The sequence below is a fragment of the Poromitra crassiceps genome, assembly GCF_964638095.1.
Source record: "Poromitra crassiceps genome assembly, chromosome: 5".
NCBI classification, from domain to species: domain Eukaryota; kingdom Metazoa; phylum Chordata; class Actinopteri; order Beryciformes; family Melamphaidae; genus Poromitra; species Poromitra crassiceps.
Window position 1 is genome coordinate 38,557,889 of NC_139642.1, and position 23,927 is coordinate 38,581,815.

The following is a 23,927-nucleotide window of genomic DNA, read 5'->3' on the forward strand; positions in this document are numbered from 1 at the left end:
CAAAATTGCAAAGAACATTGGTATAATTGGAAAAATCCGCTATCTCATCAACACAAAAGTTTCTCTCAACCTTTATTATTCTATGATTTACCCCTTCATCAGTTATTGTAACATTGCTTGGGCTAGCACTCATCAAACAAAACTACAACGGATTTTTCGGTTGCAAAAACGAGCAGTGAGAATCATTACCTTCTCAGATCCAAGAAGTCACTCTTTACCTCTGTTTCGTAAATTTGGCATTGTAAATATTTTTCAGATTAACACCCTTCAAGTCATTCAATTTGTATATGATTCTTTGAACAAAATACTTCCCTCTTTTTTTCACAATTTCTTTACTCCTAACAATCAATTTCACAATTACCCAACCCGAAAAGCACTTCAGCTCCGCCCCCCTCAATCGCGTACCACCTCATCTCAATTTAACATAACCTATAGAGGTTCCAAGATATGGAATTCACTCCCCACCCACCTTGTTGAACTCTCTCCTCAGTCATTTAAAAAATATACAAAAAATATGTTGCTATATAAATAGCCCAACATTATTTGCCACTTGCATTTCTGTCTTTTTTTGTTCTGTTTTTTTGTTAACATTTTTTACTTATTTTGTTTGTTCTAATCTCTGTACTCTGATGTCCTTGTGTGTGTGTGTGTGTGTGTGTGTGTGTGTGTGTGTGTGTGTGTGTGTGTGTGTGTGTGTGTGTGCGTGTTCTGATTTATGTTTTTTATGCTATGCTTTTTTGTGCCTTTAAGATATTTTGGGGGATGCCGCTTTGTCAAGCCCCTTGAGGCCTTTTTGGAATCTCCTTGCATGTTTTCTTTTATTTAAATTGCATTTGATGGTGTCTTTGTATGCCGATTATTTTAATATGTGCTAAATAAATACAAATACAAATACAAAAATACTGTCATTTTAGTCGCAGTTTTTTTTGTCTTTTTATAATGAGGAATTTTTTTATTTTCCCAGTGGCCTCTTGGCCACTGTGCATAGTGGCATCTTTTTTACTCATATGTCATATGCCTTTGAATTTCCTGCATTACGTTAGCCACTTGCTAAAGCTAGTGCGGGTAACGTCATGAATCATTCATTGTCATTATGCCTTTGCATTTCCTGCATTACGTTACCCACACGCTAGCTGACAGAGTAAAAAGATGAGGCCGTTGGGAATATCATAATTTTCCATATTATAAAATGACTAGAAAAAACTCTAAACTAAAATTAAGATGGCATCCACCGAAAAATGAACTTCCATGGCCTCCACCATTTCTGAAAACGTCAACGAAACGTCCCAACTCGTGATCTCTGAGCTTGCTGTAAACACGACCCCATTTGAAGGCAGCATTAGCCTACTTACACATGCTTACTTACTTATTTACATAGTGTGGTATATTGGCCAATGGGGGCCGTGATATTAAACTGCTATTTGGGGTCTGGATTCTATATGACCTCCCTGACCCTGGAGTCCGTTCCTCTGCGTTTGTTTATTACCCATGGGGAGATGGTGACTGTTTATAGGGGCAGTTTGGTCCCTGTGTCAAGGGACACAGTAAAGAGAGAGAGAGAGACACACACAGAAAGACAGAGAGAGAGAGAAAGGAAGAGCGAGACAGAAAGAGAGAGGAAGAGAGAGAGAGAGGAAGAGAGACTGTGCAGAGAGGGAAGGAAATGAAGGGGCGGTACCATGAGCAGGAGCCAGTCCGGAGATGTAATTGGTACCTTTCCTTTTTTAGAAAACATTTCTTACTTACCGAGTTCCAGCAAATGAGTCAAGGCCCAGCATGCTTTACAACTCACTCAGGCACTCTTACAAGGGGTTTTATCATACTCTCCCTTTGTAGTTCTCACTTTGAAGCAGGTTTAAGTTTCTCTTGTGTCTTTGATCCATTTGTGTGTTAATCTATGATGTTGGCTACTGGTTACAAGCATGACAAGCCACAGACATGGGAGATTCTGAGCTGCAAATATTTCCGAGATCATTTGATTTGTCTTTTGTATACGTCTCTGCGAAAACATTTTAAGTGCCTTGTGAGGGGGCGTGTGTGGTCCTTTGTTCCCCTTTCTATCACTCTTTTCTCTCATTTACTCACCTATCCATCTGTTTTCATCCCCTATCACACTTTGTTTAGCTTATAGGTGATAATAACTCAAGAACACCAGGGAGCGCCTTCAAAGAGATGCCCAGTTTGGGAGGGCTTAAAAATAGAGATGAGAGAGGAGGAGAGAGAAAAGAGAAGACAGAAGAAGAGATATGGTCGGCCGACTCAGATGGTGATAACCATCTTGACGGTGATAACCATCTTGGTTCGAACTGCAGGTGTGAAGCGATAGGGACGGCTGTGCAGGCCAGACAGGTGACGAGGGGAAACCTGTCACTTCTCTGCTTCACTTTAGCCCTCCTACAGCGTTGTTACTGCTTTTTCCTGTCCTGTATCAGCATCTTTTGGTCATTGAAAAGCACTTTATAAGTTACATGAATTATTATTATTACATTATTACAGTATAGTGTGGTGAAATCTCTGAGCTAGTCACTTCTATTTCTGGACTTGCATGGCAATCAAAGTTTAATTTACATGGATGTCACACCTAATATGTAAGTCAAATATTTAGGATATTTGTGTGTGAGTGTGTAATAAAGGTCTAACAACATTTCAGCAGCATTATTTTCTACTGTGTGCAACAAATACCTGTTTGGTGTCTTGTTATATTATAATTATTATAGGATATTCTAGTAATCTAAGTAAATTTAAAACATTAAGTAACTAAACTAAAAAACTAATAACCGTAGATATAGTACATAAATTAATAAATAAATAAACAATAAATAAACAAACAAATCAATCAATCAATCAATCAATCAATCAATAAATCAGTGAATCAATAAATCAATAAATCAATCAAATTAAGTATGCAACACCAACTAAAGCTACATTATACCCTCTGCTTCTGGTTCTAAAACAAATAAAATAGGCTAAATCAGTCATTCCTGAGAAATCGCCTCACTCCAAATATCTATCAATTTATTATATATATGGGTAATCTTCCACCAACCTCTACACATCATAATCAACACAAAATATTGTCAAAATATTACAGGAAAACAGTTAAAATGCTATTTTTAAGAAACAAAAACAAACCAACAAATCCTGACATAAAACAACCTCTAATTGAAATGAAATTGAGACTGAAATCACAACGGAAAATAAATCGTAGTAAAACAAAAGCCACAAGCCCAAAACTACTATAACAGGGGGATGTCAGGAAGTCATGTTTGTTGTGTGTGTGTGTGTGTGTGTGTGTGTGTGTGTGTGTGTGTGTGTGTGTGTGTGTGTGTGTGCGTGCGTGCGTGCGTGCGTGCGTGCGTGCGTGCGTGCGTGCGTGTGCATGTGCGTGCGTGCGTGCATGCATGCACAGCACCTGGAGCAACAATGGCTTTGAGCAGCTGTGTGTTTGTGAAGCAGAGCTAACAGCAGCAGGACACCAGGCTGTGTTATTAAGGTCAAAGTCAGCCCCGGCTGATTCCACAGGAATTACACCCGGCCACTTTAACGCTCCACTTTTAACGAGCAGTTGTGGCGAAAGATCAGGGGACGTATAATTGCAAATGTCATAGATGTTCTAATAAGACGGAACCCAAAGTACTATTTCAAGGCAATTAAGTGGCACGATGACCCAACTCGCATTTAACATGATCACTTTTCATTGTTGTCTTGTAAAACTGCAACAAAGACAAAAAGTGTCAGGCAACATGACTCTCAATGGAGCCGCCTTGAAGTGTTTTTACAAAACAGAAGACGAAAAACCAGCACATGGATGCAATTAAAATACCAATTAATGTCAAAATTAAATGACTTATTCTCTCCAATGAAGTGCAACAACAGGACAATTTTCTGGTTACTCATGCCATCGTATAAAACTGGCACGTGCGTTGCGTTAGTGGTAAAACCACACCTGCTTGACCCCGGACTGCAGCGGGCCCTCCGGGTCTTCTCCTCTCCTCTCTTGTGTAACATTCATATGACGATAGTTTGATGGATTTGAACGCGCTTTTTATTCCCTCTGCGATCCTCTCATGGAGAAATATGAGCCGTATCGAAAGAGCGAGCCCGTGTGGACGGAGTGTGTTCGGGGACGGGCCTCTCTCTGCGGCGGCAGGAGGTGTCAGCAGTTTGTTGCAGGCCTATAAAGTGCCCCGAGGGCCCAGGAGGAAGCAGCTGCTGAGAAATGAACATCGGTAAGAAGGACGAGTCTGACTTCCCTCTGGGACCCTGCCATTAACACCGTGATAGATTTATGAGGCCCTTGACATTCACAGCCCTTTGTTTGCTCATTATAGGGAAAGTAAAACAGGTGGAAGTGCTGGCATTGTGAGAAAATGTCACAATCTTGTCTCCTCCAACAAAACTTGTGCTTTGCGTGTTTGGTTTTGATAATGAATTCAGTTTTCTCTCATTCTGCACTTTTAACATCCCCATTACATGGTGGGCCCTGCCAAGGCAACACAGCACATATTGTGCTGCGGCATGGTTCAAAGTCAGGGCTTGGCAGCATATCACTCTGAATGATTTGGAGAGGTGAGAGAACGCGGGATTCAATTATGTCGATCATGTTTCATTTGAATTTGTTTATCGTCTTTCGGAGGGCACTTTGCATACAAGCCCCCCTCTATATGTCGGCTCACCGGGGGGAAATTCCAAAAAGCCCAGCGTAACACGACCAGCTTTGGAACAAGATAGCACAGATCACTGTCACCTTGTTAGCAGGCCTCACGCCTCCCCCCACGCCGCTGCGCGAGCATGCGGCTTATGTAATGCATTTGACGTTGATCTGCTTGAGCCACGGCTGTGTGTCAGTGGGTTCAGTGTTTGCATGTGCATGTGTACAGTATGTGAGTTTAATTTTCCATGTAGTCACTGCCCTTAAGTCTGGGACTTACCAACGGGTCTGGACCTGTTCTGCTCATTCCCAATGCAGCCTCGTGGGCTGCCAGTAATCCCCTGAGTACTGAGGGAGAGGGGTGGGGCTGGGGTTGGGTGGGGGGGTATAGAGATAGTAAAAACAAAAAAACAAGTGCATCCCAACAGGTAGAGGCAGTGCCAGGAATGGGACCGTGCGTCCGGGAATCCTGGAGGTGGCTCACCCAGCTCGGCTTGCTGCTCTTCTCCAGTCGGGCCAGAGTCGTCCAGAGTAAACAGCTATCCGGTGTTTGCCCAGCTATAGACCACACACACCTGGCAAACGCCGCGCTTTTCCACTGCTAGATCACTCGCCTGACACTGGACCGCCATCACTGCCTCCACAACCTGGTCTCACAAGATTTCATGAAATGAGTTGTATGATGTTTTAGAATGCGAAAAACAGTAGGCCCTACATGAAAAGTGAGATAAATAATCGCCAAAGGATTATGAAGGAGACATGATGAGAAACAGGCAGAGGTTTGACATTGAACGAGCATGGAGGTGATGGATAGATGTACGTACATCTGCCTTCAACTCCGGTGGCCTAGGTTCCAAACTCATGCGGCTCTTATTTAAACATGGCTAAAACCTTCACCACAGTTTTAGCTGGCTAACATTAACCCTATGCTAACCTTTTCATGTGATGAACACATGAAAATGGTGTGTCCAGCTTGTGGTTCCGGCATGCAATGGTGGAGGAACATACCCCAGTTCATGAAACTTCACAAGACTGTGCTGACTCCAGCTGACTTAATAAAAACACATACACATGCAAGGATGCACAGACAAGTGTGTGTGCGCACACACACACACACACACACACACACACACACACACACACACACACACACACACACACTCTCTCACACACACACTACACACACACCTCAGACAAGTAGAAACATTCTATGTGGTTGTATTTTACTCACAATAAGTCTTCCACACTCATGTGATAATTTAACATCAATGTTTATTTCAAGTTCTTAAAATATTTACAAAGAGAAGGAGAATTTTCTAAAATAAGTGCAATATGGTATTCCGGGGGGGGGGGGGGGGTACTTGTTGCTTTATTGGTAAAGTTGAAATCATAGAAGCTGAATTAACTCCTTAGAGAGAGCTGAATTGTGCAAAGAGAGCATCACACTACAGACAAAGGTAAAAATGTGCCCTTAGATAAAAGGCAATAAATTGTCACTAATTTACTGAGGCAATACAAACCAGCAAATGTGTGCACAGAGTCTGAATGGTACTCCCCTAAAACCAACACCACAACCACATCCCCTAACCCTAGCCCTCTAAAGACAACAAGCTGGCTGTCAACCCAGGGGGGAGATAAACATGGTGTCACCACTCTTACAACCGCTGATATTACTCATCATGGCTTTGACAGCATGGGAGACTTCATAAGGATAAGCTCAGCTGACATTCACGGACAGAACATTGTAGACATCAGATGGGGGAAACAAAAGTCAACAGAATGCATGTCAACTGATGAACGGTTCAGGGGAAACATGGAGCTACGGTAGCACGGTTGGCCAGCGACAGCAGGCTCTCAGTCTGTGGGAGTTTCCCCTGCTGGCGGCGTGGCCGTCTGCTGTCCTTTATGGCAGAGCTCATCCAGAAAACACCTGGTCCAACCAGGAAAACCCCACCAACGACCTTTTCCCAGACCTGCGCATCATCAGCACCTTTGAGCATGACCTCTTGAGGAAGACGATGTGAGAAACAAAAAATGTCCTGAACGACTGTCAGTTTGGTCCCTCCTGTCCTTTGGCATCCTTTTTGTTTGTTCATAAGAAAACAGTTTTACACTTCTTTACAGATCTGTCCTATAACAAATAAATTAATTCATTTCAAGACAGACATTTCCTGGCTAACACTAGAAAAAAAAGTATATATACAGTACACATAGAAAATATCATCTATATATCTATAAAAAGAAGTCCATGTTCTGGTGGGCTTCATGGCAACATGGAAACCCAGATAAGGGCAGGGCTTGCAGGAGGAAGGGATGTCAGGGCTGGACCATGAAGATACTGATGCTTGTTTCCTCTCCTACATTGCTCTCTTCTGATCTCTCTCACACGCTCCTCTCTGTGGGCTCAGACGCGACTTCTTCCATGCCTGTATATGTCCATAATATGTTTGAGGGGAGGGGACAGGAGCCCCAGAGAGTCGTAGGCCACGTTGTATCCTTAGCTACACTTGCAGGACTTCACGATCATGTTGGACAACTGCTCCACCTGAAAGCAGAAAGATCAACCGTTTCAACCGTCCCTAACTGCTGCCGTCACACAGAATGTCCCGTAAACACTTCACCTCAATATGAATATGACTCTGCTGTGGTGTAGCTACCTTGTGTTGCCTGCCCACATAGTAGAGGATTGGCAGCGGCTCCAAGGTCTGGGGCACGCAGCAGGGCTGAGCAGAGGCTCCTGGGTTGTGGTGCTTGTACAGGGCCAAGATCTGTAAATGATTATTGGAGAGAGAGAGAGAGAGAGAGAGAGAGGAGAGAGAGAGAGAGAGAGAGAGAGTGGAGAGAGAGAGTGGAGAGAGAGAGAGAGAGAGAGAGTCAACTACAGGAACGACCAACAACACTGAATTCCTTCTGTACTAGATACTAGACCCTGTGGGGGAGGCAAATACAGGGAACTCAGAACTTCGAATTTCATCACCGGCATGACTTCTGCCAATTGTAACAGGCAGGGGCTAAATTGCAGAGGGCTAACATGTCTGTTGGCTACGAGAAAGAGAGAGAGAGAAAGGGGATCCAGGTCATGACATGGGTCCTGTTGACTTGCACCGTGCTCTAACAGTGCCACCTAGTAGGGGCATGAATCAGTTGATCAATAAACAAGGAGGATATTTGACTTTTATTAAATATCAAATATCGGCTATTCAGTGACAGTCTCGAGAACACCTGCAACTGAGTGTTATTTTCTTTGCACGTTTATTTTTTATTTGTTATAGTTTCCGCTACTACTGAATAGGTGCAGAGGAGAGTTTTAGAGTCTCAAGGTCTAAATGGCTTTTCCACCCTGCCAAGAATAAAGAATATGAGATTTCTTTTTAAATACTTGTACATTTTGCCATGGAAATGGTCAAATTTAAAGATACTAGCAAAAAATTTGCAATTATGCTGATGCGATATTGGTTGAACCCCAAGAACCAACTAAAAGAGGACACGTTCTCATTCTTTGAGAAGTAACTACTGTAATGGACCATCATTCAATGAATAAACAGTATAATAAAAGAAGGGAGGACACAGCACAGGGGAGCAGGTCAAAACAGCCATTTTGTAAATGGAACAAATTTCTAGTTGCACAGCTGTCCAACTGGCCAAATCACCATACTTATTATGCTTTTATCCTGTTTTACCTGTATCGTATGTGCTTTCCCTTCTTTTTTTCTCAACTACATGTATGATGTTAACTATTGCTGGTTTTATTATCCTAGGATGCCGATCTACACCGGGCAAAGGGACTCCCGATGAAAATTTGCCTTCTGGCTAACTCGGGTACATTGCTAAATGTTGATAAATGTACATTGTCCCTTTACAAATAAATTGATTGATTGATTGATTGATTGATTGATTGATTGATTGATTGATTGATTGATTCAACCATGTATCAAGATGAGGGCTGTGCACCACAGAGAGGCGTGGCACTGTACCTGGGAATATTTGTTTTCAGCATTCCAGATGTAGGTGCAGGACCCCATGCAGTAGTTGGCATGGTAACCCTTTGGTTTGTGTATCCACTTCCAGCCCAGATCTTTCCTGAAGTCGATGTACAGCTTCCGTACGCAGCAACTCTCTGTGCTGCTGCATGGGAGAAAAGGGGAAAGTGTGCTTTAACTGGATGTTTTGAGGAGTGAAATGCCAAAGAAATCTTTCAGCGCATAGCCAATGTTGCAGCAAATACATTATTAAGACCAGTGATCACAATGGAAATAAGTCAGACTTTGTTTTACTCTTCATAACTTAGAGATATGCATGTAGGTTTTAAATCTGGGATATAAAGCTGCATTAGGCAGGATGCTTATGTAAAAATACACTAATCTTAGCCTAAATCTCACAAAGTGTCGCTGCAAGACAGTGAAATCTAAACTGTCTCCTAAACAGTAGAGTTGGTGTGCAGAACTAAGAACTAGGCAACAACGCCCGACTGTTGCGTCGCCCCACGGCGCCCGTGTCGGGGCCAAAAAGTTGTACTTTAAAGACTCAGCCGACGGTCAACTAGCACGTATGTTCTGCACCTGTGTGAGACCTACTGCGGATATACAAACCAGATACATGAAACAAAGCAGCGTTTGCCTACTATTTTCACAACACTCTCGCTACTTCTAATCGAGAATATGTTTGATAAAAAGTTACAAATGGCACTGGCAGTGCCAGCCCTTGCCTGGTCTTTTGCTTGTGGAAGAAGAAAGGAATAGAAAAAGTAAGAAGAAAGAAAAGAAAACAAATCAGGATGATGTGTGATGATACATACAGCGACACTGGGCGACAGGCTCAAGTGGCTTTCCCGAAGGCCATGTCGTAAATATTTGTGTATTGGAATGATCAGATGATGTAAATGAGAAAGATTAGAAAGTTTTGTGACCTCTCTTCTTGTGCACTGCCTCACTTAACCAGTTGACCAGCCAATCAGAGTTATTTCTCTCACCGATGGCCCGACGATGATTACATGTCCAATCAGCCAAAAAAGCTGCCGATGAGGCCACACAGCAAAGACTAGGGCCACAGATGCTCACCGACAGCCCAGACATTGCCGACCGCCGGTTATCGGCTTGGTGTGTCTGGGTTTTTACATGATTTCTCTGTATTGAAATTTAAAAAAATTCAGACAGTTGCTTGCTGCCTTTTGGAGCTGCCAATGTGCAAACTTGGCTAGTGCAGCTTTAAAAAGTCTCCATGAAATGAAACGTGAGATAATAAAGGAGTGCTTACTCTGTGCAGGCCTCCTCTGTTCCCGTGGAGCGTTTCTTGCGCGAGGTGAGATGGCTGCTGTTGTTCTGAGGGATGGACATGGTCAGGATGTAGGGCTTCTGGGCTTTCTTAGACAGGGCCTCTGTGTCTCCCCGCCCAGGCTGCAGCCCAGAGATGCTGAAACTGAACTGACTGTCCACAGTCGACAGGCCGCATTCACAGAACAGCTTGATCTGGAAACCCTGCTCTTCCTCTGGTCAACACAGACACATTCACAAACACAACAGTGAGTAATGTAAGACTGCATCCACGTGAGTATTTGTTTGGAGGTTGCACATGACATTGCACATGAGCATGTCATACAGCTTCTACAGGTCACAGCAATACTAGATAATGTAAAAAAAAACATTGTGTTTTGTATAAGAGTGGTGCTAATTGGCAGTCTATTTAATATGACTTGCCTGTGTAGCTGCCTTTGTTGACTTACTTATTTCAAAAATAAAAGTCCTGTTTTCATGTGGTGTTTCTCTTATTTTTTCCACCCCCTGTATACAATAGTGTAATACTATCAATGCAGTATAGAATACTAATACTAGTATACAATTATATATTATGCTACTAGGCTGTAGGACTATTCCATACACTATGCTATGTTATGCTATGCTAAGCCATTCTATACTATAGTATACTACTGTACAGTACTGTACGTGTACAGTACTATACTATACTAGACTAGACTAGAGGAGACTAGACTAGGCTAGGCTAGACTATAGTTTAGTACTGTATTTGTATATTCTATGCCATAAATATGCTATACTGGTACTAATGCATTGTAATAGATAGATAGATAGATAGATAGATAGATAGATAGATAGATAGATAGATCGAATATTTAATATAACAAAATAGATATTGAAAATAGCCATCAGATCTTCTGTAAGATGATCCTTGTTAGGTCAGAAGATGAGAGTAACTCACCGGTCCCTTTGATCCAGTTCTGCAGGGTCTCTGTCACATCGAAGGACAGCGTTTTGTCTCTCCACTCGTTGGTGATGAAGCGGGAGGCGAGGTAGCGGGACGAGCTGCCCAGGCCCTCGTACAGCTCCACCCGCTGCTCCGTGGCTATCGCCGGGGCCTTGATGACCATCCGCAGCTCAGCACTGGTCAGCAGGTGGTAGTCCCCCACTTTCGCCCGCATATCCGTGATGTTGAACAGCATCTGATGATACTGCTTGGTGCTGTTACCTGCATTACAGAAAAATGGGCAAAGATTTATTTTGAGATTTGGAACTTTTTCAGGCAACTATTTTGGAGTTCAGTCAAGAAAGGAAATTGACGAATGAGGCTCAACCCAGAGGATGACTGAGGTTCTGGATAGTAAGCAGAGCACAATATGCAGGAAGAGAGAAATGTGTAAAATTGTATGTTTGCGCTCATTGTCAATCTTCTCATCTCTGTCAGTTCAATGTCAAGTCTATACATTCCTTCAACTTCCAAGGCTCACTTAATGTCCAAAAGTAATCTGTCTCATTTTAATATTCCTACTTTCCTCTTCTCCCTCACTGCCACATGTCTCATATCAGAAATAGAGACAAGAGAAGGAAGGGAAGACTTACAGATTTAAAAAATATATATATTTTCACATCTTCTGCATCATTTGTAAAACTGTCAGCTGATCATGGTCTCATGCCAATCATGCCTTTTCTGTGTATTAAATTACAAGTTCTGAATAAGTGAACCTTAAACATGCAGATTTATTTCTGTGAATAGAACAGAATACTTTATTATGCCACACGGAATTGTTTTTGCGGTAGGAGGCATTGGCATACACATACTGTATGTATACAACATGACACGGATCAAGACACGGACATTCAAGACATGACATGTACATTGGTTATGAGTCCTGTTTAGAAAGTTGATGCTGGATGGGATAATTGATTTTTGGCATGTATTACACAGAATACGTTTGAACCTTCAGCCAGACGGTAACAGTATACAGAATAGATGCATTTGTGAAGGGATAATCTGAAAAGCACAATGTGAAACATGTGTGCCTGTATCTACTTAGAGCATGGACCTAGTATCTATCTGGACGGCACGGTGGCTCAGTGGTTAACACTGTTGCCTCACAGCAAGAAGGTCCCGGGTTCGAACCCCGGTCCGTCCCAGGTCCTTTCTGTGTGGAGTTTGCATGTTCTCCCCGTGTCCGTGTGGGTTTTCTCCGGGTGCTCCGGTTTCCTCCCACCATCAAGAAAGACATGTATGTTAGGGTTAATACTCCTGTCAGTGCCCCTGACCAAGGTACTGGCAAAAGAACTGGAGTTGGTCCCCGGGCGCTGCACAGTGGCTGCCCACTGCTCCTAGTTCTAGGAAGGTTCCTAGTAGAGGATGGGTCAAATGCAGAGGATGAATTTCCCCAAGGGGATAAATAAAGGATAACTTAACTTAACTTAACTTAACTTAACTTAACTTACTTTATTATCTCTGGGCACAAGAGAGGATCACTTCTGAACTAATGGGAACAATTCGAGGAGAATCTAAGACTAAGTTGTTCTGATTCTGGTCCTGATCCTTTTATTTTAAACCTCAGCCTCAGAGCAAATTCAGTGTGCTCAAAAGCATAAAAGTAGCTTCCTGACTGAAAATAATACATATAACCAGCAACTGGCTGACTATATATTTTATTATACAGCTTTTCTATATTGTACAATCTTAAATAGGTATCAAATAATACATAGGGTCCGACTCCTAAATGGTACAGACGATGTAGGGTTATTTATTTGCAATTACTGATATCACTTTACATTGGCCTCATGCATGTGTATTAAACAAAGAAAAAGTTACATGAAATATAATCTCTATAATAAGTAATGAACTTGGAATGAACAATGTGAACAAACTTAGTACAAACTTCTGCTAGTAGCTACTGATAATAACTACTAACCTAACTACTAACTAGGACTCATGCCTACATATCTGAACATGCATTGTTGCATGCTCAGGTTGTGGCATTTTGACTAGGTGGGTGTTAAATATTCATTATTCAAGTACTGGAACTCTTTTATAAGTCCTTATTTTAGCACAATATACTTTGTGCATAAAGTGTGTTGTTGCACCATGGAACATACGATGTATTACAATGTCCATTACTACTTAGAAAACATTATTGTGCAATTACAATATTGTTTCATTGCTTAATCCACACATATATCAGAGACTGGAGTACGCCCATAAAGTGTTGCACAATTACCTTAACTGAAGCCAAACATCCATTCCAGCTGTTGTAAAGTTCAGCAGAGAGAATGTTTTGTTGTGTTACTGTATTACTGCCCATATTTTCAACATTTATTGTCGAGGCTGCTCATAACATGACAGGAGGAGAGAAAACAGAGCCAAGCTATTGACGACTTGAACGCCGTAAATTTAGCAGCGTTCCATTACCAAGGATGAAGTCCCACAGAGACATGCAGCGATAAGAGCAGCCAGGCAGATAAAGAATGACGCATCATATAGAAAGAGAGAGTGAGAGGCGCTTACTGGGGGTGGGAGGTGGGGGGCGGTGTAACAAGAGACAAGAAAAATGCAAAAAAGAAGAAGAATGCACTGGTACAAGTATAAGACACAGACATGTGAATAGTTTTAGGAGTATGACAGGGAGGTGTGTGTGTGTGTGTGTGTGTGTGTGTGTGTGTGTGTGTGTGTGTGTGTGTGTGTGTGTGTGTGTGTGTGGAGGGGGTTGGCAGGGAAACTGGAGATGTGTGTGTGTGTACCAATGGAGCCTGGGGTCTGGCCCGAGCCCAAACCTCCTACTCTGCCCCAGCCTGCCAAAGCTGGGATCCTCGCCTCTGCTCCGGTAATTACTCTCTGACAGCAGCCGGGCCAGAACCAGGCCTCACATGCTTCTACTGAGTACCTGCTCCGTCCGGGCCGTACCAGGCTCCTCCAGATACGTCATGACTGCCTGTGAATCATTTACTAACATCGCCATCCACGGCCCGCGTTTCACTCCTTATAATAACACCAAACTGAAACTGAAAAGAGCTGGTGTGGAGTGTAAAGGGAAATGAGATGACATTTTGCTGGACCCGCCCAGAGAGCAGACATGAAATGTTTGGTTGAAGGTGCATGAATGGAAATATAGAGAGTGTGTATAGTGTACAGTGAGTGTCAAAGTAGCCTATATGGATTGCCGGGGCCTGGCAGTGATGTACCGCGCAACACCAAGCTCGGAAAAGTCCGCGGCTCGGGCGAGCTAGAGCAAACAAAGGTAAATGTGTTAAGGGTTAGAGAAGTGTTTACGAAACAGGAAATTAAGTCACTTCCCCCAGAGTCGTATTGGTTGCTGTGCAGTCATTACGGTGCTTTTATCATCACTTCTACTTTCCAATTAACACAGCAGGGCAGTGTTCCTGCAGGCAGATGCTTTAGCAGCTCGTGTGATCAAAATACAGCACTTCAGGGTACAAAGTGTGAAACATCTTCTGCACGCTCGGCTGAGTGTGGCTGAAAACAGGCCTTCAAGATAGTGGGGGGAAGATAGCACCCTATAACCCTGCGTGCTATGGGTGTGGGGGGATTTGTGTGTTGAATCAGGGCCTATCCCCAGGTAAGCCGGGGACAGCTGTTGTGACAGGTAGGGAGACAGCTCTGTAATTACCAGTGGGAGGAACCAGATTCCAGCAACAGGCTAAATACCTGCCTCCTCCGTACGCTCGGCTCCACCCTCCCGCGGCGGCCCACTCCTTTTCCCCACCTCACCCTGCATCTCACAGCCTCCGACCCCATCACCTCTCTGCCACATCGTAGCATGGTGGCAGCAGGGTTCATTAAAGGAATACTTCACCCAAAAATGACAATTCGATCATCTACTCACCCTCATGCCAGTTGAAAGTAACACAGGTGATGATTGTCCATATACTCTAACATGCATGGAGGCGGCCAGCACAACTCCATAGTAGCCTAAACCAAAACAACTAAAGTCAGTGGGGGTCAGTTCTTCAGAGTTCCAAAAAGACCTATAACTATAACTGATTGATCTGCAACAAATAATGGTGTACTGTATAGGTCTTTCTATTCACACTGTGATTGTTTGCCTGTTTTTGTTTTGCAACTCATAAGAACAGGTCGCCATCAACTTCAGTTGTTTTGGAGAAGGCTGCAACAAAGTTGTGCTGGCAACCTCTTTGTGTGGTATATGGACTAACACATTTCATCTGTGTTTCATTTGGTATGAGGATGAGTAGATGATCATGATATCATTTTCATTTTTGGGTGAACTACTCTAATCTGCAAGAAAATAAAATCATAACCGATGCTGCACAGAGGCACGGACCTCCCGTTATCTCCTCCACTGGCTCGATTCAAGAGGAGAAAATAGTTCCCTCTGTACAAATGCTGAATTACTTTTGGACCGATCCCATGTTAACTGGCTGGAGGAATTTGGCCTCATCCACAGCACAATTGCGATAATGGAGGCTAAAACTATGAAGTTATAAAATGCTGTGCACACAAATATGCATCCCTGTAGGCTTATCAGGAAAGTGTGAGTCGTCCAATAAAAAGGAACCACAATCTCAAATGACGCTGCTGATGAATTCTAATGAAAACAGAAGCCATCACATTCTGTTCTGAGACTTTGTTCAAACAGAGCTCTTCAGTCTTTCACATTCTGTTTTAATGACTTTGTTCAAACAGAGCTCTTCAGTCTTTCACATTCTGTTTTAATGACTTTGTTCAAACAGAGCTCTTCAGTCTTTCACATTCTGTTTTAATGACTTTGTTCAAACAGAGCTCTTCAGTCTTTCTCAGTGAAGAGCAGGACTCTGGCTGCCTCCCACATTTTTTTTAAATAATTGCAAAACATTTTTCTTTCCTGCCTTGTGTACACATTGGGCTACACACACACACATGCACACACAGACACGTACACACACACACGTACACATACACGTACACACACACGTACTACACACATACACACACACACACACACACACACACACACACACCCACACCCACACACACGTACACACGTACACACGTACACACACACACACACACACACACACACACACACACACACACACACACACACACACATACACACACACACACACACAGACACACACACACACACACACACACACACACACACACACACACACACACGTACACTCATACACTTGGTGTTCCCCCTTTCCATGCGTGTGGGAGATGAGTGTGTTTTAAAGGAACAGTTCGCCCCAAAATGAAAATGATATCATCTAGTCAACCTTATGTCAGTGGAAACACAGGTGAAATGTGTCATATAACAGTCACCGGTGACTTCGGTATGGTCCAACTGAAGTCAATGGTGACTAGCTTTCTTTGGAGTTGTGCTGGCAACCTCCCTGTGTGTTATAATGGATAAATGCATGTGTTGATCGACTGGTATCAGGGTGAGTGGATGATGACATATTTTAAATGTTTGTGTGAAGTGTTGCTTTAAAGAGCCAGGCTGAGGGTTAAGGCAGTGGACGGTGTTCTCTGGCCTTCCACACAAGTAGGAAACACAGGCTCCCCATGGGCACCGCTTGCACCGGACCTGAGTCACTCACCATCTCAGTGGCTATCAGCCTGCCTTCCTTCCTGCCAAGCTGCCCTGTCACAAACACACTGCACACACAGTGATAATAAGCTCAGGAAGCTCACCAGAGAGAGAGAGAGAGGGAGAGGGAGGGGAGAGAGAGGGGGGGGGAGAGAGAGAGGGGGGGGAGAGAGAAAGACAGAGCGGGAAGAGAGAGACAGAGACAGCCAGGGAAGAGCGAGAGGGACGAGAGAGAAAGAGTTGGACAGAGACCCGCAGAGAGAGAGCGTTGGACAGAGACCCACAGAGAAACAGAGAGAGCGTTGGACAGAGACCCACAGAGACAGAGAGTGTTGGACAGAGACCCACAGAGACAGAGAGCATTGGACAGAGACCCACAGAGAGAGAGCGTTGGACAGAGACCCACAGAGAAACAGAGAGAGCGTTGGACAGAGACCCACAGAGAAACAGAGAGAGCGTTGGACAGAGACCCACAGAGACAGAGAGTGTTGGACAGAGACCCACAGAGACAGAGAGCGTTGGACAGAGACCCACAGAGAAACAGAGAGAGCATTGGACAGAGACCCACAGAGACAGAGAGTGTTGGACAGAGACCCACAGAGAAACAGAGAGAGCGTTGGACAGAGACCCACAGAGACAGAGAGTGTTGGACAGAGACCCACAGAGAAACAGAGAGAGCGTTGGACAGAGACCCACAGAGAAACAGAGAGAGAGTGTTGGACAGAGACCCACAGAGACAGAGAGCGTTGGACAGAGACCCACAGAGAAACAGAGAGAGCGTTGGACAGAGACCCACAGAGAAACAGAGAGAGAGTGTTGGACAGAGACCCACAGAGACAGAGAGCGTTGGACAGAGACCCACAGAGACAGAGAGTGTTGGACAGAGACCCACAGAGACAGAGAGCGTTGGACAGTCAGAGACCCACAGAGAAACAGAGAGAGCGTTGGACAGAGACCCACAGAGAAACAGAGAGAGAGTGTTGGACAGAGACCCACAGAGACAGAGAGCATTGGACAGAGACCCACAGAGACAGAGAGCGTTGGACAGAGACCCACAGAGACAGAGAGTGTTGGACAGAGACCCACAGAGAAACAGAGAGAGCGTTGGACAGAGACCCACAGAGACAGAGAGTGTTGGACAGAGACCCACAGAGACAGAGAGTGTTGGACAGAGACCCACAGAGACAGAGAGTGTTGGACAGAGACCCACAGAGACAGAGAGTGTTGGACAGAGACCCACAGAGACAGAGAGTGTTGGACAGAGACCCACAGAGACAGAGAGTGTTGGACAGAGACCCACAGAGACAGAGAGTGTTGGACAGAGACCCACAGAGACAGAGAGTGTTGGACAGAGACCCACAGAGACAGAGAGTGTTGGACAGAGACCCACAGAGACAGAGAGTGTTGGACAGAGACCCACAGAGACAGAGAGTGTTGGACAGAGACCCACAGAGACAGAGAGCGTTGGACAGAGACCCACAGAGAAACAGAGAGAGAGACAGAATGTGGTCAGAGAAAAAGAAAGAGATATGAGGGAGAACAAGTGTCAGGGTAATGCAGGGAGAACCCAATACTCAAGTTACAGGAAAGCCCCAATCCCCAAGGACAGAAGGGGGGGGGGGATGAGGGAATGAGACAGGGTGAGGGTGAAGGAGTGCACTGCATGTCTTCTCTTATCCCATATTCTCTCCATTCCCTCCTGTTCTTTGGCTCCCATCTAAGCAGAACATAAGCAGGTTTCTTTGTTCTCTCTTTGTGTGCAGGCTCCTGAACACGGTCCATCCACTCAAGTCTTTCCTTTGAAGTGGTGGATACAAGGAGGGAGAGATAGTGAGGATGCCTGAAAGAGTGAGCAGAATACTATGGACCTGTACAGAACAGGAGGGAGTGATAGTGAGCATGCCTGAAAGAGTGAGCAGAATGCTATGGGCCTGTACAGAACAGGAGGGAGTGATAGTGAGCATGCCTGAAAGAGTGAGCAGAATACTATGGGCCTGTACAGAACAGGAGGGAGTGATAGTGAGGATGCATGAAAGAGTGAGCAGAATACTATGGGCCTGTACAGAACAGGAGGGAGTGATAGTGAGCATGCCTGAAAGAGTGAGCAGAATACTATGGACCTGTACAGAACAGGAGGGAGTGATAGTGAGGATGCCTGAAAGAGTGAGCAGAATGCTATGGACCTGTACAGAACAGGAGGGAGTGATAGTGAGGAGGGAGTGATAGTGAGGGTGCCTGAAAGAGTGAGCAGAATACTATGGACCTGTACAGAACAGGAGGGAGTGATAGTGAGGATGCCTGAAAGAGTGAGCAGAATACTATGGGCCTGTACAGAACAGGAGAGAGAGATAGTGAGCATGCCTGAAAGAGTGAGCAGAATACTATGGACATGTACAGAACAGGAGGGAGTGATAGTGAGGATGCCTGAAAGAGTGAGCAGAATACTATGGGCCTGTACAGAACAGGAGGGAGTGATAGTGAGGATGCCTGAAAGAGTGAGCAGAATACTATGGACCTGTACAGAACAGGAGGGAGTGATAGTGAGGATGCCTGAAAGAGTGAGCAGAATACTATGGGCCTGTACAGAACAGGAGGGAGTGATAGTGAGGATGCCTGAAAGAGTGAGCAGAATACTATGGACCTGTACAGAACAGGAGGGAGTGATAGTGAGGATGCCTGAAAGAGTGAGCAGAATACTGTGGGCCTGTACAGAACAGGAGGGAGTGATAGTGAGGATGCATGAAAGAGTGAGCAGAATACTGCGCACCTGTACAGAACAGGAGGGAGTGATAGTGAGCATGCCTGAAAGAGTGAGCAGAATACTATGGACCTGTACAGAACAGGAGGGAGTGATAGTGAGGATGCCTGAAAGAGTGAGAATACTGTGGGCCTGTACAGAACAGGAGGGAGTGATAGTGAGGATGCCTGAAAGAGTGAGAATACTGTGGGCCTGTACAGAACAGGAGGGAGTGATAGTGAGGATGCCTAGAAGAGTGAGCAGAATACTGTGGGCCTGTACAGAACAGGAGGGAGTGATAGTGATGATGCCTAGAAGAGTGAGCAGAATACTGTGGGCCTGTACAGAACAGGAGGGAGAGATAGTGAGGATGCCTAGAAGAGTGAGCAGAATACTATGGGCCTGTACAGAACAGGAGGGAGTGATAGTGAGGATGCCTAGAAGAGTGAGCAGAATACTGTGGGCCTGTACAGAACAGGAGGGAGTGATAGTGAGGGTGCCTAGAAGAGTGAGCAGAATACTGTGGGCCTGTACAGAACAGGAGGGAGTGATAGTGAGGGTGCCTAGAAGAGTGAGCAGAATACTGTGGGCCTGTACAGAACAGGAGGGAGTGATAGTGAGGGTGCCTAGAAGAGTGAGCAGAATACTGTGGGCCTGTACAGAACAGGAGGGAGAGATAGTGAGGATGCCTAGAAGAGTGAGCAGAATACTGTGGGCCTGTACAGAACAGGAGGGAGTGATAGTGAGGATGCCTAGAAGAGTGAGCAGAATACTGTGGGCCTGTACAGAACAGGAGGGAGTGATAGTGAGGGTGCCTAGAAGAGTGAGCAGAATACTGTGGGCCTGTACAGAACAGGAGGGAGTGATAGTGAGGGTGCCTAGAAGAGTGAGCAGAATACTGTGGGCCTGTACAGAACAGGAGGGAGAGATAGTGAGGATGCCTGAAAGAGTGAGCAGAATACTGTGGGCCTGTACAGAACAGGAGGGAGAGATAGTGAGGATGCCTAGAAGAGTGAGCAGAATACTGTGGGCCTGTACAGAACAGGAGGGAGTGATAGTGAGGATGCCTAGAAGAGTGAGCAGAATACTGTGGGCCTGTACAGAACAGGAGGGAGTGATAGTGAGCATGCCTGAAAGAGTGAGCAGAATACTATGGGCCTGTACAGAACAATGGAGCAAAGAAACAAAACCCCAAAAATATGTTGATCATAATAGCTTGTTGGGAGTCATTGCGCAATTGCAGCCAAAGAGCACTTGGCTAAACAAACAACAAATGCAAGCTGGCCAAACAAACAGTGGAGCAGTAAAAATGCCATGGATACCATGAGAGCAACGCAGAGCATCAGAACAGATGCAACACAGAGTGCAGTAACGTCTTACGCCTGTGATCTGTGAGCCTCTCAGCTGCCTGAAGATGTTGGGTGGAGATCAGAAGGGCTTTCACATGTTGAGTGAATTTGTGTCAGGAATTGGAGTTGACTCCAGCCATTGGGCAAATGCTGGTTAATTTTGTCTGTAGCCGGTAAGTCGGTCTCCCCTACAAGGTAACCAACCGTCATAAAGAGGTACTTATGAGTTTGCACCCTCTTTGGTTTGGAATACATTCTTGTTCCCATTCAGAAAAGCACCTGTTGATTACTTTCTACCATTTTCTGTTGCCAAGTAGCACTCCTTTGATTGCCCTCCATTAGGAGGCCTTGTTCTATTCTAAAAAGCGAGCTGGCTGCTGAAATAGCAGGCTGGTGAATTGTGTGGTTGTTTGTGGGTGGCCAGTGGACAAGAAAGTTAGTGTGCTGCACTGATTTATCACCAACATAATGCTTTCAGGAGCAATCAGTCAATGTCGTAGTGACACTGTTTTGCATCACCGGTGGACTTCCGGCAACTGTGAATACAAGGACTGAACCATCACCAGGTTTTTCCTTGTGGAAAACAGTTTGATTTATTTTAAAATGGAAACGACTCCAGGATTGCGTGTGTGTGCAATATGCTGTGTGTGGCCCTTGAGCAGTGAGCCTTAACATACATTGGAAATGTGGGGTGATAAATCATCAAGTCACAGTCTTAGTACAGTAGTTAAACCATCAGCAGTTGCCTCCATTCTTGACTACGTGGGCCCAAGCCCATGTCCACCGATTAGAGGTCTGCTACCCGGCGGGCCTGAGACCCGATGTTGGGTATAATTGGCCGTGTAGGGCCTGGTTTTTAAGTAAACAATTTAGGGCACGGATCGGGTAGGGCTTGGTTGTCTCGGGCCTGGGCCGGGCTGCAGACCTCTAGGACCGATGCATATGTTTTTATGAGTGATTAGTCCTGAGCTATTTGGTACTCACCACCTTCCTTCATTGTGAACTTGATGGGCTCCTTGCCGAAGTACTCCTCCTGCTCCTGCTGTGTGGAAGCGGGCTGATGCTGTGCTTGCTGCTCATTCAGCATCTCCTCAGTGCTGTTGTAGAGGGACAGCAGGCTGACGGGGATCTTCTCCCCCTCTCCGGCCTGCTCTGGCTCCGGCTCCTTGGGCAGCCGCAGCTTGCTGAGGATCTGCCCCCTGATGGCCTCGATTCGCTTCTTCTTCACCAGCTCCAAGTCCACCGTCTTACACGTAGACATGGTGCTCACGCTGCCGACCACCACGCACGCAGCCAGCATCGCCAAGCACGCCAGCCTCATGTCGCCGACCTGAATGCCTTCTGCCGCTCTTCTGCACTCGATTTCTCAAGCGAGTCTCCCCTGACCCCTTCCCTCCCCGCCCGCCCGCCTCCGACCCGGGATGCTTAGGGAACAGTGAATCACGCCGTGGAGAGGTGCGACTGACGCAACGTGTTTACGGGACGGCAGAACAATTACAGCAGTGTGGAGAGTCCCGGAGGTTCGGTCGCTCCGAGAGTCTGCCGGTGCCGCTGCTGTCGCCGCTGCTGCTGCGAAAAGCACCTAACACCTCTGCCTTCTTAGCGTAGAAGCAGGAGGGGAGAATCCCAGCAGGCAGACAGATGGAGTGATGAGCCAGCCTCTGACTCAGCCGCAGGTAACACAATGACGTCCCAGACGCTGAAGCGAGCCCAGAACGGAGCTGTCAAATGCAAATACCCCAGAGAACATGCACACACAGACAGCGCCCCCAAGACTCAGAAGAGCATTACAGCAGTCGGTCCAAAACAATCTACCGCAACCCAAAAACCACCTCACAGAGCCGGCGTTACTCAGAGACAAATGTGCTTTCGATGTTATTTCAACCCCCGGTCTAGCAATATGAATTCAATCCTGTGTCCCTGCAGGCATATATATACAGTTCCACGTGTCAGCTCACTGCTGTGTAGTTTCACTTGACAGGACTCCAGAGAGCAGCAGAGTGAGTGTGAAGGGGAACTGCCTGTGGAACACTCGACAAAATGAAGAGTGATGTCGGCAGAGCCCAAGTCACCGCTTCCTTTCCCCCTTGACCCACAAGGTCTCTTTTTTAGATCACCAAGGAATTATTGCTGTCTCTGATTTGGCTAAGTCCTGTCCTGTATGCACATGTGCTGTCCAGTGTCCTCTTCTCAAAGTGTCTTCCTACAGTATATCTCTGCCTCTGAAGTTTGATCAGATGACCTCCGGCTTCCTTCACAGGCCAGATAAATCTCTCGGGGGACTTGGTCCGCTCAGAGTGAATCAGATATCCGTGGTGCAGCGAGAGAAAATACACTATTTCAGACTCTCACTAGCCTTTACACACTCTACAATAGTGTCCAAAACAACAGCAGTCAAGCCAGTAAGCAGAAAGTCTCTACACAAAAAACACATCAGACAAACACTTTTTGGTTCCCTGCTCAGACTACCTCTTTTTTTTTTTTTTAGCAATAACAGCATGTGATCTGTGTAAAGCAGCAGTTCACGTGAAAATGCTGTCAACACCTCAAAATGATACTTACTCTACACACAAAGCAGCTATCCCTATGTAACTATGTCTGTCCTCCGTTAGCACAATGTTTAGCAGCGTTTAGCAGAGCGATGCTGAAAACGAGTGTAGCAAGCAGACCTCAGGTTGACACAGCAGCAGTAACAACAGCAGTAGCAGGAGTAACAGTCCCTCTGAGCTCTTGTGGATCGGACTGCAGTCTCGTCTCTATGCTCTCCTCCCTCTCTCCATCGCATCGGTATCTTCTCCTCCTGGAAGCCCCTGTGCAGTTCCTTCACACCTTTCCTCTTGTGTCTCGTCCCTTCTTCACACTCTCCCTCTATTTAACTCCCTGTCTGCCTCCCTTTCTCTCTCTACCAGCTCCCTCTCTCCTGGTGCTTGTCAGAGCTTGCTAGTGACAAAGTGATTTGTGGGAGCTCTGCACTCAGCTAACTTTTCTCTCTCTCTGTGTTTTTGCACTCCCTCCTCTGTCTCTTTCTCTCCCCCCCCCCCCCTTACTCTTCTTTTTTCTGGTTCCTGTTACTCGTCTAATAGAGCGAGGAGCTCTCCGCCCAGGAAATGAGGGTAACGGCCGCAGTGTAAAACATCTGCTGTTTAACAGAGCTCTGCTGCCTGTTCTCTGTCCACATCAGGAAGCCAGGAGCAGAACACGCTGAATGACTGACTTTAGAGGCAGCGGCTCCCTCACACTCTCTGGCCTGTCTGCCCCAGCGATGACTGACAAGTCAACAAGCCTTGCATGGCACTAGTGTCTCGCCAACTGACCGCCGCATTCACCCGGTGCCAGTGCAGGTGAACGGCTGCCAGGCTAGAGAGCTGA

At 45.5% G+C, this 23,927-nt stretch overlaps 1 protein-coding gene across 1 annotated transcript; it reads right to left on the reverse strand.

Annotated features, from left to right (window-relative positions):
- Nucleotides 1–5,920: 5,920 nt before the first annotated feature.
- On the reverse strand, nucleotides 5,921–21,913 carry tgfb1a (transforming growth factor, beta 1a). Its single transcript, XM_083637258.1, has 6 exons — nucleotides 21,543–21,913; nucleotides 10,862–11,128; nucleotides 9,905–10,136; nucleotides 8,626–8,776; nucleotides 7,309–7,419; nucleotides 5,921–7,196 (listed from the first exon to the last, which is right to left on the reverse strand). Exons 1-6 carry the CDS (start codon nucleotides 21,877–21,879, stop codon nucleotides 7,149–7,151), a joined length of 1,146 nt encoding a protein of 381 aa, XP_083493384.1. The 5' UTR covers nucleotides 21,880–21,913; the 3' UTR covers nucleotides 5,921–7,148.
- Nucleotides 21,914–23,927: the final 2,014 nt, after the last annotated feature.

What these genes read in the sequence shown, in the direction of transcription:
- tgfb1a (XM_083637258.1), bottom strand. Translation starts at nt 21,879, where the DNA reads ATGAGGCTGGCGTGCTTGGCGATGCTGGCTGCGTGCGTGGTGGTCGGC. An exon ending in GAACTGGATCAAAGGGACCG is followed by an intron (nt 10,137 to 10,861) that starts GTGAGTTACTCT and finishes TGTGTTGACCAG; the next exon opens with AGGAAGAGCAGGGTTTCCAG. An exon ending in CTGAAAACAAATATTCCCAG is followed by an intron (nt 7,420 to 8,625) that starts GTACAGTGCCAC and finishes AATCATTTACAG; the next exon opens with ATCTTGGCCCTGTACAAGCA.